Source organism: Zingiber officinale, chromosome 4B (genome assembly GCF_018446385.1).
Source record: "Zingiber officinale cultivar Zhangliang chromosome 4B, Zo_v1.1, whole genome shotgun sequence".
NCBI lineage: Eukaryota > Viridiplantae > Streptophyta > Magnoliopsida > Zingiberales > Zingiberaceae > Zingiber > Zingiber officinale.
Window position 1 is genome coordinate 5,105,067 of NC_055993.1, and position 15,657 is coordinate 5,120,723.

Consider the following 15,657-nt stretch of genomic DNA (forward strand, 5'->3'; position numbering starts at 1 on the left):
TTTGAAGTTTAACACTCGCGCCTCCTGTTGAAGGTGCCTTGGATCAAACTGGAGGCTTTTGGGATCGATTGATATTAGAAGGGAAAGGGATGAATAACTCGTCGTACTCCATTTATTACTTCAATGTTATTAATATCTAACAGAAAGAACTCAAAATAAGACTCATAATATTAACCCATAAATTTACTTATATCCAACTAACTAAGAATATACAATTTACATACGAAATAATATGTCTAGTTACTCTAGATAAATGGAAGAGAACGAACATGTAATTATTCTCTCAAATAGTGTGCATAGATTCATATAAATTATTCTAAGTCTACTGAGTTGTCACCATCATGATTCTGCAATTGCGAAAGCAGTGGATGCGGCGGCGGAGCATAGCGCCGCCTTCTCCAACACTAAGACCGCATCCTTAATGGAGGGCCTCCGATGCGGCGCTATCGAGCAGCAATCAAATCCCAGCCTGAAGCAGCGCAGCAGCGCCTCCTCCCGTCCCTCCACCTCCCCCCTCACCGCCGGGTCCGTCATCCTCAGAATCCGGTTCCTCTCCTCCACCACGAAACCCGCTGCCCCCTGCCCGATCTCCGCCTCCGAAAGCGCTCTCCCGGCGACTAACTCCAGAAGCAGAGCCCCGAAGGAGTACACGTCCCATTTAGCGTTGGGCTTCAGGTTCTTCAACTTCTCCGGCGCCTGGTACCGTGCCGCCGCGGCCAACCCAGCGGCCGCTGCCGTGCCGGAGGTGGATGCTCGAGGGCTGACTTCAGTGACCCCCGACAACGCTGGCGACGGAAGTTCCGTCGGGTTGCTCGGCGATTGCGCCGGCCGCTTGGTTCCGAAGAGCCGAGCTGATGCGCTCAATCGGGGGACGCCGTCGCCGGAGATGAGGCGCTCCAGGCCGAAGTCGGCGATCTTCGGCTCCATCTCTGCGTCCAGGAGAACGTTGCTTGGTTTGATGTTGCCATGGGTGGCCTTCTTCTCGTGGAGGTAAGCGAGTCCCTTGGCCAGTCCTCTCGCCACTCGAAGCCGCGATTCCCAGTTCAGGTGCAACGCCGACGAGCCAAGCTTCTCTAAGAACCACAATTGATTGCACATAGTTGGTGAATCAATTCCGTAACGAGTAAGAAGAGAAAGAGACAGAGAGAGAGAAATTTTTACTGGTAAATGAGACGTTGGCTAGGCTGCCATTCGAGGCGAAGTCGTGGATGAGGAGCTTCTCGTCGGCGCCCCAGTAGAAACCGCGGAGGCGGAGGAGGTTCGGGTGGCGGAACTTGGCGACGCCACGGACCTGCGCTTCGAAGTCCTTCAATCTGTCAACGGCGCCGCCCTCTCCGATGCGACGCACGGCGAGGGCGGTGCCGTCGGTGAGCACCGCCTTGTAGACGATACTCGACCCGGTGGCGCCGATCACGAAAGCCGAGGCCTTGAGCAGGGTTTCGAGCTCTAGCTGCGGCTCTCCGTCGACGGTGACGAGAGTGGCCCTCTGTGGCTTCAGCTGCCGCGGTAGTGGAGGGGTCCCTCCTCCGCCGCCGTCACCGTCATCCCTTTCTCTTCCCTTGTGGAGTCTCTCCTTTGCCTCTGTTTCGACGGAAGTGGACTCGCCGGAAGTCTCATCGCTGTGATCTTCGTCCCCTTTCTTGGTAAGGCAACACGGAAGCCCACCGAAGACATGGCATTCAGTGGCAGCAGCCTCGGCTGGCTGGTGCTCTTGACTTATTTCTTCTCTATGTTCTCCACTCTTCTTCTTCTTCGTCTGGTACACGTAAAAGAACACTGCTAAAAGAAACCCAACTCCGGCCAGGTCGCCAACTGCTATCGCAATGACTACCGCCGGGCGGAGCCTGCCCTGAGATTTTCTCACACTCGCCGGTGAATCCCCTTCGGCGTTCTTGGGCAGGACAGCGAAAGCGGGAGGAGACTTGGACGCCAATGGAGCTTCGGTTGTTGGATCCGGCGGCTTATATAGCGTGGAGGGGATCGTGCAGAGATTCTCGAGTGGCTTCCCGCAGAGTTCCGGATTCCCGGCGAACGCTTGCGGCTTCTGGGAGGCGAAAGCACCTACCTGTGGAACTGCTCCGGTGAGATGATTGAAGGCCAAATCCACGGTGGCGTTCACCGGAATTTCCGAGGCGAACGCCGGCGGAATTTCGCCAGTTAACTGGTTGTGCGACAGGTTAAGGTACCGAAGCCATCGTCCGTCGAAGTCCGGCGGGATTGTGCCGTTGACGAGATTGGAGCTCATGTCCAAGTACTCAACTTTGCCAAATCCTCCCTTGGTGAGCTCGCCGCAGAGGTGATTATTCGCCACGGAGACGACGGTGAGTCTCGGAAGCAGCGCGAGGGTGGCCGGTATTGCGCCTTCCAAAGCATTGCCGGAGAGATTGAGCACTTGGAGGTTGCTCAAGCGACCGACATCGGGGAAATCGCCGGAAATCTCGTTGCTAGCCAGGGAGAGGATCCGCAGCTCAGACACGTTGAGAATAGATGCCGGGAGTGTGCCATAAATCGCGTTGCCGGAGAGGTCGAGGTGGCGAAGATGCTCGAGGAGGCCGAGCTCCGGCGGGACACGGCCTGAGAGGTGAGAATCAGGAAGAATCAAAGATATAACACGGGAGGCAACGGACGCAGTGGCATTGTCCACAGCGGGGAATCCCATGCAAGCGACTCCGTTCCAGAAGCACGGCGTGGCGTCGTCGGAGTTCCAGTCAGCGAGCGCGGCGAGGGGGTCGGAGACGATGGACCGCTTGAAACCGAGCAGCAACTCTCCATCTCGATTCATGCCCAGCGCAGGGGCAACGGAAAGAAGGGAACAGAGAACGAGAGCAAGAACGCCGGTCGTCTGCAACATTGATAGATGACAAGGAAGGTGTGGAAATGGATATTGGCGTCTCACTACCAGATATATTCCTCTAATCCAGATTCGCCTTTTGCAATACATGTGCCAGGGATTGGACAAAATCAACGAAACACATTGGAAAACTTCCTTGATTTGAAGACTTGCTTTGATTATGGTGGTCCAGACTAGCTCCGGAAGAGAATCTTCAAACCAGTTCATGAATTACCATGCAAAACAGAGGATTGTAAGTTTGTAACTTCTATTTCACAGTGTGCAGTGTTTTCTTGTAGGAATGGTTTCAAGGCGCTGCAGCATTCAGTGAGTAATTTGCTGCTGCTGCTGCAGCTGCTGCACAGCGATCCCTGCAAAGAAGAGCAGTCGCCATCTGAAATTAAAGCTACTTTCTCTTTGAGACGTAAAATATTCTTCACCTTCAGGCAGCCAGGGAGAATAATTGTTCCTTCTTTTCCTTTTAATCTTGGTAATTTCATTTTCACTCCACGTTTGAGCTGATAGACAAAGACGCAGTTCTTGGCAGCAGCCGTTGTAGCATTATTTAGCGACGACCCCACGAGACTCCGTCCCTGACGATTAGAAACGCCCATTGAATTGGGCACTGAAAGGTAGGAGTCGAGCCCTTGTTTGTCGCCATGGCAGGGACCAGGGACCAGGCCCGGAAGGATACATAGTCCTGTGAGTTAGGCAATTCATCGAGCACTTTGAACGCTATTGCTCTGCTTCGAAACATGAGCTTGTTCCTCTTTTAGCCAAGAATTCAAAGCGATGGTAGCATCGAAATCGAGCATTGATTGCCCATCAGATATCCTGCCCACGAAATTGGCGTGCAAACGTTCTTTTCAGTTTCATGGAGTGAAGGATCTGTTTGCCCACCCTGTGCATTAATTACGGACGGCAGAATAAATACAAAACCTAATCCTCTGATTACGCTAGGGATGCCCGAGAGTCATACAAGTTATCCGTTTGTCATATTGAGTTTCTCTCCTTTTCCTCTTAACTTGGTGTAATCAAGCTTAGTCAAGCCGAAAGTAAAAGACTCAAGTTCAGATTTGATTTGTTATTTCTAAACTTGAGCTCAGTGTATATATATATATATATATATATATATATATATATATATATATATATTTGTGAAACTTTTAATGAATATGTTCGTGAGCCTCTAAATAAATATATTCGCGAGTTCATAAATCAAATACTATTAAGTTTTAATTCCGCTCGATAATATTTTAGAGCTTGAAATCATGTTCAAACTCGACTCATCAACTTAATCGAACAAGTTGGAATGAACCTTTTTTTTAAACCCAGAGGTGGATAGTTCATGAGTGAGTTAACCCGTTTACACCCCTATTTTTAACACAGTGAATCCTGAGGTTGAATAACCTTTTATCTTTTTTTTCACAGCCGATGTTTATGGCCCACTCCAGAATTCACTCATGGAATAAATAGGGCAAGGACCACTAGTCACTCATGAATAAATTGCTCTTTGTTTTATAAAATATATTCTTAAAATACTATTATATATATATATATATATATATATATATATATATATATATATATATATATATATATGTATATATATATATATATATATATATATATATATATATATATATATATATAACCACTCATAATTATTGTAATATTATATATATATATATATATATATATATATATATATATATATATATATATATTATGGCAGAATTCACTCCTTTAAATAGGAGAATATATTAGAATTGTTAAAAGGGTGTTATTTTTTTTTATAAAATAAAATAATACTCTTCCATATTTTTCTATATATATATATATATATATATATATATATATATATATATATATATTTCAACATTATTATAAGAACTATGTGGTAGTTGCCTGGCAGTTAATGTATATTAGTTATTACAATTCAACTTAATAAAAAATATAAGGCATTTTTTATATAAAAAATTCTTTATCAATATCTTTAAAATGATTTAAATTTAATCAAAATGGATTACATATTTTAAATCTTTATAATACTATTGTTACAACATTGTATTAATCAATTAATGACTGCTAAATAATATTATGATGATTTTCGTCGTGTTAAAATTATTTTGATTAAATTTAAATAATTTTGATAAATTAATAATTTTGATAAAATGGTATGGTTGTACCGACCACTTTATAGTTTTAATAATTAAGGATGTATTTTTTTTAATTTTTATCCAAAGATATATGCATTAAAAATTATATAAGTGGAGCTAAAAATTCAAAGAATTGACATGTTTCCTATTTAATCTCTTTGCGTAAGCTAACTATTTTTTTAAAAAAATGGAGCTCAAGTGTGAGGGTTAAAATGGAATTCTTCTCATTTAAATTTAAAACTTTGGCTCGATAAATTGGCAGTGGGTTGAAAATTAGAAGAATTACGAGGGCCAAGGAAAGAAAAAGCGAAGAAAAAAAATATATATAAAGAAACGGCAACCAAATTCTTTCGACTCCCCATTTCCAATCGCGTTCCTCATTTCTTTCATTTGCTTCCTGATTTCATTCGGCGTCTTCTCGCCGCCTCCCTCGTCCTTTTAAGGCCGCCTCCTGTCGCCTTGTCATCGGTCTGGGAAGGGCAGCAGCCGAAGACGGCAGCGCGGTTTGTGTGGAGTTTCGCAGGGGAGCGGCGGAGGAAGCTTCTTCCAGATTGGTTGGCGCTTCGAAGGTGATCACTTTAGGTTCCGCTTCCCCGATTCCATGTCAAGATTCTGTTTCCGAGAGTTTTTTGCATTTACTCTTGTTTTCTGCTAGGGGAAAAAGAACGATTTCGCCGTTTGATCTTCTTTGGTGGTTAGATAATGCCATTTCGTATCGTTTCTTCACTGAATATTTTCTTCCTCTGTCTTTTTTTTCTTTTTCTTTTTGTTTGAGGAGCTTCTTCTTTTAGGGGATGAAACAGTGATGTCGATGTTTCAGATATTGTTGGCTATATATTCTTTTTCTTGTGTTCTTTATTTGTTAAGCACTGATCATAACTAGTGCCGAATCTTTTCTCGCATTATATTGCCTTTGGTTTCTGTTAACCAGTGTTTATGAGTCGAATCCTTGCAATGCATATGAAATCAATTATCCACTGGTATGAGAGCTCATCATTTGACATGAGAAATGATTGGATCAGCTGCCATGCTGATTAGAATTGAACAATATGATGCATATCCAAGACCTGTAGTTTTTCACTTCATCTAAGGGAGGATGCATGGTCAATCTTCGAATTGTATGATTTATCCATAAGAATTATCTGATGGAGCAAAATATATATGTTGAATATACACATGATATGAGCAAAATATCTTGTGTTTTTTATTAGGAAGTATGAGTGATTACTATCACAAATAGGATCAATGTAACCCCCTTGGACAAGAAAATGATCTTCATAAATAGCACACATTCAAGGCCTTAGGTTAAAAATGGTAAAGTGAGATTCAACAATATAGTTGCAAAATTGTAAGCTGCTCAGTGAAGATTCTTTTTAGGAATCTTGAAATTTAACTGGCACCTTGATACCATGTTCAATTTTATGTATGATATGAAGGTATTAGGAATCAGCTGTAGGTAAGTTCCCAACTAGCATTGGAATTTTTCTACGGAAGTTAGCTATTGCCTCCTGATTTGCTAAGGATAAGCCTTATGATTATCTATCCTTTTTAATTGATTTAGGAGAAGCTTATTCCAACTTGACATAAAATGAAAATAAAATGGAAAATTGAAGTTTGTTCAACAGGGAGATATCCCTTTTTCTCATCTGATACATTTTTCATTATACATGGTGACACTTGTAGGATCGACACTTTTCCTTAATAAGTTTCTGTCATTCACCTATGTGTATTTTTTCATTACCTTTTTCATAAATTCCTGTCTAAGGATGTTAAGGTTGTTGTGCCTACCAGAATCGAATGCTGACAGTTGAATGATGCCTTAGTAATTCTGTGGTCTACTAGATGTTCCGACAAGTCAAGAGCATGAAGCAAATTTTGTAATAGCACGAGTAATGTCAACGTTTTGTCTTTGTTTTCCATAGTGAGAATATATGCAACATATCTTCATTCCAGAAAGACAGGAAATATATGTGGATAAATAGATTATCTGAAGCACTTATAATTTGCATTGATATTGCAAAATTCACTATTCACCGAAGTTGGTAATTGTTTTCTATTGAATTTGATATCAGTCCCACTTTAATAATTTGGAAATCTTTCTTGGTTAAAAACCTTCTTTCATTTATCAAAGAAGTGATTTGCTAACACGTATCCTTCATAGTTATTTGAAGTTTGATCTATTAAAGAAGTGGTCTTTCTTCTTCCATTTATGTACAATTTCCTATGCACCTACTACTGAGTTGTTGTCTATGCTTTTCATATAGGTTGACTTCCTAGTTCAATCAATTCTGTCATGGATCAAAAAAATCTCCGGAATGAACTTGTCCCTGTTTCAGCTGAGAGCGAGGACTTACTTGACAACTCGCGATTATCTAGCGGAACTGTCTCCTGCGAAAATGAAGCTAGCCAAGAGAATGCTAGCTTGAATATAGCCCACCGTGACTCGAGCTATAATACAGGGCATGCTGAACTAAGCAGACAGGTTCCTGAATCAGGACTTCATTCAGAAATCAGTAATCCAAGTTTAACACTGTGCCAGCAGGTTTCCTTCCCTGAAAACTCCTCAGGAGGGAGTTCTTCTAGGGCTTCCTTTTCCAACAATGATGGAGAGGAACAAAATGTAGCAGAATGCTATTCAGACAAGCGAAAGAACATTGAAAGAGACCTCGGGGAATGCTCAGAGAGTCAGAATTCTAGTAACCTTAATGAAGGTGAGAATATTTTTGAGACATCTCTTTTTTCTCTTCTTTTAGGAGAATATCTGGTTTATTTATGTAATTAAACAGGTGTAAATCATGCAGGCAATGAAATAAATGCAAGAATCAGCAGTGTACAAAGAGATGGAACTTTTGACCATACTTCTTCTGTTTGCGAAGCTAGAACTAGTGAATGGTTTCAGCGGAATACCCGAAGGAGAATCAGCCATGTTGATGGAGCTAATGCATCTGCACATGATATATGGTCACAATATAACAATATTAATCATAATCCTTTGTCTCCCCAATCATCATCTGCACTAGTCCTGCCTAATCAACCGATGTATGTTAGGTTTTTGGGTAGCAATTTGGAGCCATACAGGCAACATCATGTACGTAGTGTTGTTCCTTCCCAGTTCCGACAGAGTGGCATTTCAAGAATGGAAATAGGTAGTTCTTCAGGCTCCAGGGCAGATGTGGTTGATCGTGCAACTGCAGAATTGCATCTGCTATGTGTTCCAATCAATATCTCAGGGCAAGTCTTTGTTCTCCCAATTGCCATTAGGAATATGATACAGGACCAAACAACTTCGGCTTCAGCCAGTGGCAACCCAGTTTTATTTGGTAATTCACTGCTTACATCACAGGCCGTTATCGAGTTTGGTGTCTATTCATTAGAAGGAGCAAATTGGTTAGCTTACCTAAATCAACACCAGATATCTAGTGCTGTTTCCCGTGTTCAACAGCTCATATCTAGTGGTGCTTTGGGCATTCCCATGATCGCAGATATTTTTGCAGCTGCTGCAAGAGAAGGAAGGAACTGGATGTCAGCGGTATGTGCTAGGTTGATGAATGGTGCTATTAGAAAGTGTTAAGATTGAAATGGTTTAGTATTTGATATATATATATATATATATATATATATATATATATATATATATTTTATTTTTTTTATTTTCTTTAGTCTTGCTTAATATGGAATGACATTATCCTCACTATTGTAGATTCAGGATATTATGCATCTCATTCGCCAGGGTGATAATGTACTTCGTGAGGTTAGTTCTATTTTTTTCCTTTACTACATTTGTGCAGCATTTGTCCTCCTTTCAGCAGTTCTGTGAATATTGTCTTATGTATGCCTTATTAGACATGGTTATACTTTTAAGCATTGATCAATGCCAACTTGTTACACAAAATATAAGATGACCAAAAAAAATTTGATTAAGACCTCACTTGTGTCATCCTTGGAAAAGACAGCACTAGTGCAATGACTGATAACTGTAATGGTGCGGTGTTGTCTAGCGATTGGTCTGCATAACATAACATCAATTGCTATAGGTTATAGGTACAAAGAGTCCTTTAACATAAGATCAATTGCTATAGACAAATAGTAGATAATAATAACTAGACGGTCTAATACCTGCAATGTCCTATGTCTTTGTATGGTTGTGCTCACACTAAGTGTTATGGTACGATGCTACTGAACTGGTACTGTTAATGCATTCGGTCAGGAAGCTTTACGAGCCTGGTCAGCATTTTTAGGCATCAATCTCCAAGACAGTTACAGATATATGCGAATGGATGTTGATAATATGTCTTATGAGGTAGCCAAATTCTTCTTTTCTGGATTTACTTCATCGGATTAAGACGTGTCAAACTTTTATTTTTAATGCTTCTTCATGCTGCAGGAATTGCTGGCACTGGAAAACCGAATAGGTAGTGTCAACACTGGACTAAGCGATGATAAAATTCACCACTGCCTACAGCAATGCAAGTATGTATCTACTGTCTCTGAAACATCTGCGGCAGAAGTAGAGCCATGCTGCATTTGTCAGGTGAGTCGATATCTGGCTTTATGCTCGCCCTCAACGCAAAATAACTGCCATATTTTTGTCTTGTGGCAGGAAGAATTCACTGAAGGGGAAGAGCTTGGGCGATTGGATTGTGGTCATAATTTCCACTATGCGTGCATCAAGCAATGGCTGACAATAAAGAATCTATGCCCCATCTGCAAAATAACTGCCTTTGGTAAGATGGATGAGTGATGCTTTAAAAGTAGTACATGCCAGTCTTTACTAAATTACTCCAATTCTTGATTTCTTTTTCGTTTGGTTATATTCTTTTTCATTCTGGATATCAAATATTATATCCCCATGATTTTTGCAATTTACATAATATGAACAATTTGTGCACTTGATTCTGGTGTCCTTGGAAGGTAAACAGTAGGACTTCAACAGTCTTCTTGTGTTTCCCTTTATTCCCCTATTTTCCCTCTTCCTCTCTAGTTTTTTTCCAAAGGAGACAAAAAAAGAGAAGAGATTAAATATCAATTTTAACCATTTTATTTTAGTCCATGCGTTTTTTTTTTCTTATCTGATAGAAAGCCAAAGAGATTGATGATGGTCAGGTGAACCGAATGGCCCAGTGCACAATCATTTCCAACGTGGAGGGACAAGGATGGAGAGGAAAAGGAGGAACTGATATGATCTTCCTAATCAAATAGAGTGAAGTAAAGGTGACAGATTTAACAGTAGTGCAGACTTGATTGAGGTGATGTAACTGATGCCTGTGCCTATTTGTTGAAGACACACTCCTTCAGATTTCAGGAAAAAAGAGGAATTTTCTTTTTTAAAAAAAGAAAGCAAGTTTGTTTCAACAATTTTCGTTGGATTCTTCATTCAACATTGTACTTTAGGCCCTTTTTTGTATTGTGTTCCACGCTTTCTTTCTTCTATTTAAAAACCCTATAGCTAACTAACCCTACCAAGAAGCCCCTCCTCTAACTAATAACTTAATCCAATTATTAACTCACTAACTCTACAATATAAAATATTAACATCTAATGTCACTAGTATAGTTTGATAAATCGTGCTTCATCCATGCTGGATTAGTTTTTACAGACAACTTATAAAAATTGTAAACTGTCTTTAGTTCCCACCACAAATATTATATGGAATCAGACCAATTAAAGAATGGCTACAACTAGTGAGTTTCGAAAACAAAAAACAAAAACATAGTTTAATGAGGTGGAATCTTGTCTTCGAAGTTAGAACATGATCACAATATCTAACACTGGTTGGCTGCAATTATCATAATCAGAAGCCAATAGACAAAAAAACAAAAAAAAGGAGGCAAAATGATTCCTGAAACAGATAGAGAGGCTAAATCTCCCGGCTTTGTTTAGTCGCTGCCCTCCATAAAAGATTAACACGTGAGTTCGATTCTAGGAATTGTTTACTCGTCGTCGGCAGATCACGTAACCTCCACAAGTTTATAGTAGTTCTTGCGTGTGCCATTCTTTAATGATTTAATTGGATGAATGGCTCACCTTCACAATTAAGCCATCAACTTTCTTCATTCACCCTTCAAACTAAACGGATTTTTTTATAAAAAAAACTATAATGAAAGATAGTAATGATTTTATTTAGCCCCGGGTTATGAGGTAAAGACATGTTATTTTATTTTTATTAAATTATAAAAAAGTAAGATGTAAAATTTTAAATTATGTGGGTAAAAGAATAAATAAAATATAGAGAGCAAAAATGAAAATAAACAAAAAAAAATCTGTAATATTTCGGTAACAGAGACATGACTGAGAGTCTGAGCTGCATCGGAATTCGGAAGCGCAAGAGAGGGGAAAAAATGATAAAGAGGGCTAAGAAACGCTTTGAGGGCAGTGTTTTTTAAACAGAACCTACTACTGTTTTCGATTTGGTTAACGTGGGAGGGCAAGGCGAGGAAGTGATTCTTTGCCGTTTTCTACTTGTGCGGCAATAAATGGGGCTGGTGTGGGAGGGAGAGGAGAGGAGAGGAGAGGACTCAGAGAGAGAAGAGAGGCGATTGGTTGCTGCAGAGGAGCACAATAAAGGATATCATTGAGCAAGATTGCCAAAAGGAGAAGGTAAAAAAATAGTAGAATAATTCTGTTGCTGTCAATTCACAGAACAGCAAATTGAAGAAATCTCCTCGTCGCCTTTATAATAATTTTAGCCGCTGCTGCTGCTGATGATGATATTGATGCCTATCTGTGGCACTGAGTTTTGTAAAGCTGCTGCTTTTTGGCATCGGTCTGTTTCTTCTGCTTCTTCTTCTTCTTCTCGCCCCTTCTGCCATTTCTTGAGCACTTGAGTCTGCCCCGTCCTGTGTTTGGAGCATGGCGGAGAAGGATTTGCGGATCGTTGGAAGGGAAAGATTGGATTTTTGAGGTCGGGAGGTGGGAAAGGTTGGATTTTTGCATTGGAAAGGCGAGAAAGGTGGGAGTTTTGGTTGGATTTTTTTGGGATGGACGACGTGTGGGATCTCAACGACGAGCCGACGGCGTCTCCGGCGGCCTCCGCCGAATACGGGGAAGAGGACGAGAAGGGGAAGGCAGCGGGGGTAGCGTCGGCCGATGAAGAGAACGAGGATTCCGCCGAGACGTCCGAGGAGCGGGAAGCTGGCGTAGGAAGGATCTTCGGGTTCTCCATTTCTGGCTCGTCCGCCGTCGTGACTCACCAGTTCTTCCCTTCCGACGACGGGGAGGGGGTTCAGCCTGGGGAGAGCTCGGAAGTGGCGGCGGCGGCGGCGCCCCCTCACCCGCTTTGGAGTGGGAACAACCTGCGCCACCCGCCGGTGTCGGCGGTAGCGGAGGCGAGGCTGGCGTCCGTGAAGAAGAGCCGGCGAGGACCGAGGTCGAGAAGCTCACAGTACCGTGGTGTGACCTTCTACAGAAGGACAGGCCGATGGGAATCCCATATATGGTTAGTTTCATTCTTCTCATCTTTTCCCCCTTTTGTAGCGAACTTCCGATTCAACCACCAAAAAGAAAACAAAAAACAAATCTTTTGATTTAGATTCAAACAAACTTTTTGCAGGGACTGTGGAAAGCAAGTGTATCTAGGTACGCACGAATCAATCATCTCCTGCTCAAATTTCCAAATGTTCATCAAGATTTCATCTTGTTCTTGGTGGACACATTAAATAGGCCTATGAATGTACCTAAAGATCTCATCTTGTTCTTGTTTGCGATGCAATTAATTGTTGTAGGTGGATTTGACACAGCGTATGCAGCGGCAAGGTTTGTCCCTAAAGAACTCTAAACTAGTTCTTGTTCCAAGCTCTCAAGTTTTCTAGTTTTCTAAACCAGAGCATACGATCGAGCCGCAATCAAGTTCCGCGGATTGGAGGCTGATATCAATTTCAGTTTGGATGACTATAAGGAAGATATAAAACAAGTAAATTGTGTATCAAAATCCTTCTTTTATTCCTTGTTTGTTCTGAGAATCGTCTAATTCGAAAGGAGAATGCTTGTTGATGGTGAAGATGGGCAATGCGACCAAGGAAGAGTTTGTTCAAGTGCTCCGGCGCCAAAGCACGGGCTTCCCTCGAGGGAGCTCCAAGTTCAGAGGGGTCACCTTGCACAAATGTGGGAGGTGGGAGGCCAGAATGGGCCAGTTCTTAGGCAAAAAGTATGCCTCTTTGCCTTTCAGTTTATCGAATTGCATCTTGTGTTTAACTTGTTCTTCTCATCACGTGCTACTTCATCGCAATGCAATACTGGTTTATGTTTTTCCCCTAGATATGTATACCTGGGGCTCTACGAGACCGAGATCGAAGCTGCAAGGTATTTGAAGTTCTTATTGTAGTTGCTTCAAGAAAGAGTTCTTGATAAAGTCTGTTTTGGAATATCTAGAGCTTATGACAAGGCAGCAATCAAGTTCAATGGGAAGGATGCTTTAACCAATTTTGATCATAAAATCTATGAGAATGAGCTCAACATACCGAGTAAGAAGAGCACTAATCACTTCGCACAATCTTTGTTGTTGGTTAAGTTGATCATCTAACACTAAATCTACTCTTGTAGCTGATTCTGCTGAGCATGATCTGGACCTAAGCTTGGGGACTTCATGCTCTAAAAGAAACAACATCGAGGTAGTGGACGATAACACTTCCGATATCGTCAATAAGAATTTGTACAAGGCTTCTGATTCAGGATGGAATCAGAGAATGGGATTTAAGGTATGATGATGTCTTTAGACTCTTTCAGATACTACTTATTCGTAAAGGAATTATGAATTTTCGCATAATTCACTTCGGCTGCTAGGCTGAAGGAAGAAACAACCCTGGAATGTTCCAGCATAGCAATGGGTTCATTCAGTATCCAAGTCCTAAAGCCAATGAAACATTCAACTACATTCCTTTCCAATCGAACACCAGCAGTGCCTCGTCGATGTTCGACATAATGCCACAGCAATTCAACCTCAATAGCTTGCATCAAGTGTGTGGCACTCAACCTAATCGTTCTGAATTCACTTTGATCACAGTTTTAGCACTCTCCTTTCCTGATACAGTTTCCAGGAGGCAGCAGCAATGGAGAAGGATCAGGCAAATGGCCTGCATTATCGAGCAGCGATGAGGAACGACGACAGCGGCACATGGGTTGGGGGTCGGGCTTCAGCTTCGGTCCACAACTCCGTCCGCCGCCGAACGGTTCGCCGTCATTAGTTTTGCAGCATCATCAGGATTCCTGCCACCGGTAGCAAAATCAACCTCCAGTGAGCAACCATGTTTTCCTTCCACCCCCCCTTGCACACCACGACAACAAGGTCAAACATTTGCAGCTCCTTTTACGGTGTAAAAGACGATTAATAGAGTGTCTGTTGTGCTGTTTGGTCAATTGTTCATCTATTTCGTTGAAGATTAAACCAATCAATAAGTTGAAGCTTCTTGCATGCCATCATTCGGAAGCACAGTGCGGTCCTTTGAATCAGAGAAAGGACACTGATGCGAAAGGGGGATTGCACCATCAGAACAACAATTTGTCCATCTAATACTCATAATTGACTACATAGAAATAATGACATTGCAATGGCGTGCCATTAGCTCTCACACACTTCAATGTCCTTCCATGGCGTCTACGAAGGGAGAGAGAGAGAGAGAGACGGGAAGATGCCTTCCTCTGCATAGCTAAACTACAGCAGTACAAGAACGAGTTTTTGTTTCCCAAAAGAATCTGATAGATCTATGATAGCTCCCTACTTCCTGTCTGACACTCATGGGAGACCTATACTTTTTCGTGCTAAATAAGCAATGTTTCCATTTCAGCGAGACGTCGTGATGAAAGCCAGCACTTGGGAACAATGAAAATAAGGGGTCCAATTATAGTTCGCAGATCCATGGTGCTTGCTATATCTTCTGATGCAGCTTGCTGTGGCAGTGCATGCATGTAGCTTCGCTGTTTGGGGGGGGGTTTTCTTGAAAGGGTAATGAAGTACGTGTCTTGGTTCAGGGTACAAATAGGAACTAGCATGCAGTGCGAGAATCAGTATAAAAGGACAAGAAAGGATGTATATTTTGGGATTAATATGGATTCTGATTTGGATTTAAGAGTGTTTCTGTCAGTCTAATGACGTTAAAATCCTTTCAATTTATAGTCTTTCACTGTATAAAATATAATAAATATATCATATAACCAAAATTATATCAAGAATTTATTAATTAATCCATGGAGTGTTTGCACGTTTAATCGTCTTTTAATCCACACTTTTTATTTTGTTATATCTCAATTTAGGTATGAAGGATTGTTGATAGAATTATATTTGCATGATAAATTTATTATTTTCAATAGTGATAATAAAGTTTTTAAAAGTTATAAAGAATCCAATAATTTTAATAATTAACCTTTTCTTTAAAATTAACGTACTGTATTATACAATTTAATTAAATTTTGTTAAATGTGACACCCACTCTATAATTTATAGCGCAAAAAAAATATTAATTGTGATCTGCCTAAACATGACACATTGGTCATCATTATCCTTCAACCAAAATCTGCACATGTGACAGAAAAACAATTAATTAGCATGGCTGGCCGTAAAGGTTTTCTTAGAAGAGAAAAAAAACAAGGCACTAAAGTATATTTAGCAGGCAACCATTCAAGTTACACAATGATGAAAATCCATGTTTTTACTTTTACCCCAAAGAAGTTGCACGA

The 15,657-nt window shown here is 41.2% G+C and overlaps 3 protein-coding genes and 1 long non-coding RNA gene across 5 annotated transcripts; 3 read left to right on the top strand and 1 right to left on the bottom strand.

Annotated features, from left to right (window-relative positions):
- Positions 1 to 254: 254 nt before the first annotated feature.
- Positions 255 to 2,782, bottom strand: LOC121974542 (probable LRR receptor-like serine/threonine-protein kinase At4g37250). Its single transcript, XM_042525652.1, has 2 exons — positions 1,162 to 2,782; positions 255 to 1,073 (listed from the first exon to the last, which is right to left on the bottom strand). Exons 1-2 carry the CDS (start codon positions 2,780 to 2,782, stop codon positions 340 to 342), a joined length of 2,355 nt encoding a protein of 784 aa, XP_042381586.1. The 3' UTR covers positions 255 to 339.
- LOC121974543 lies at positions 2,728 to 3,520 on the top strand. The gene is made up of 2 exons (XR_006110019.1): positions 2,728 to 2,869; positions 2,949 to 3,520. It is a non-coding gene; the product is annotated as an uncharacterized LOC121974543 (long non-coding RNA).
- Positions 3,521 to 5,380: 1,860 nt separating this feature from the next.
- LOC121977331 (probable E3 ubiquitin-protein ligase HIP1) lies at positions 5,381 to 10,291 on the top strand. Of its 2 annotated transcripts, none has more exons than XM_042529914.1 (8): positions 5,381 to 5,558; positions 7,254 to 7,700; positions 7,791 to 8,518; positions 8,690 to 8,740; positions 9,197 to 9,289; positions 9,374 to 9,520; positions 9,590 to 9,713; positions 10,093 to 10,291. In XM_042529914.1, exons 2-8 carry the CDS (start codon positions 7,283 to 7,285, stop codon positions 10,164 to 10,166), a joined length of 1,635 nt encoding a protein of 544 aa, XP_042385848.1. In that variant the 5' UTR covers positions 5,381 to 5,558; positions 7,254 to 7,282; the 3' UTR covers positions 10,167 to 10,291. The 2 variants fall into 2 exon arrangements, with proteins under 2 accessions (XP_042385848.1, XP_042385849.1); XM_042529915.1 differs by having other exon boundaries at positions 10,066 to 10,235.
- A 1,099-nt stretch (positions 10,292 to 11,390) lies between these two features.
- LOC121974544 (AP2-like ethylene-responsive transcription factor TOE3) lies at positions 11,391 to 14,372 on the top strand. Its single transcript, XM_042525653.1, has 11 exons — positions 11,391 to 11,586; positions 11,676 to 12,424; positions 12,539 to 12,564; positions 12,711 to 12,741; positions 12,811 to 12,898; positions 12,987 to 13,132; positions 13,243 to 13,287; positions 13,357 to 13,448; positions 13,528 to 13,682; positions 13,768 to 13,941; positions 14,015 to 14,372. The coding sequence occupies exons 2-11, from the start codon at positions 11,967 to 11,969 to the stop codon at positions 14,201 to 14,203; spliced, it is 1,404 nt and encodes a 467-aa protein (XP_042381587.1). The 5' UTR covers positions 11,391 to 11,586; positions 11,676 to 11,966; the 3' UTR covers positions 14,204 to 14,372.
- The last annotated feature ends 1,285 nt before the right edge of the window (positions 14,373 to 15,657 follow it).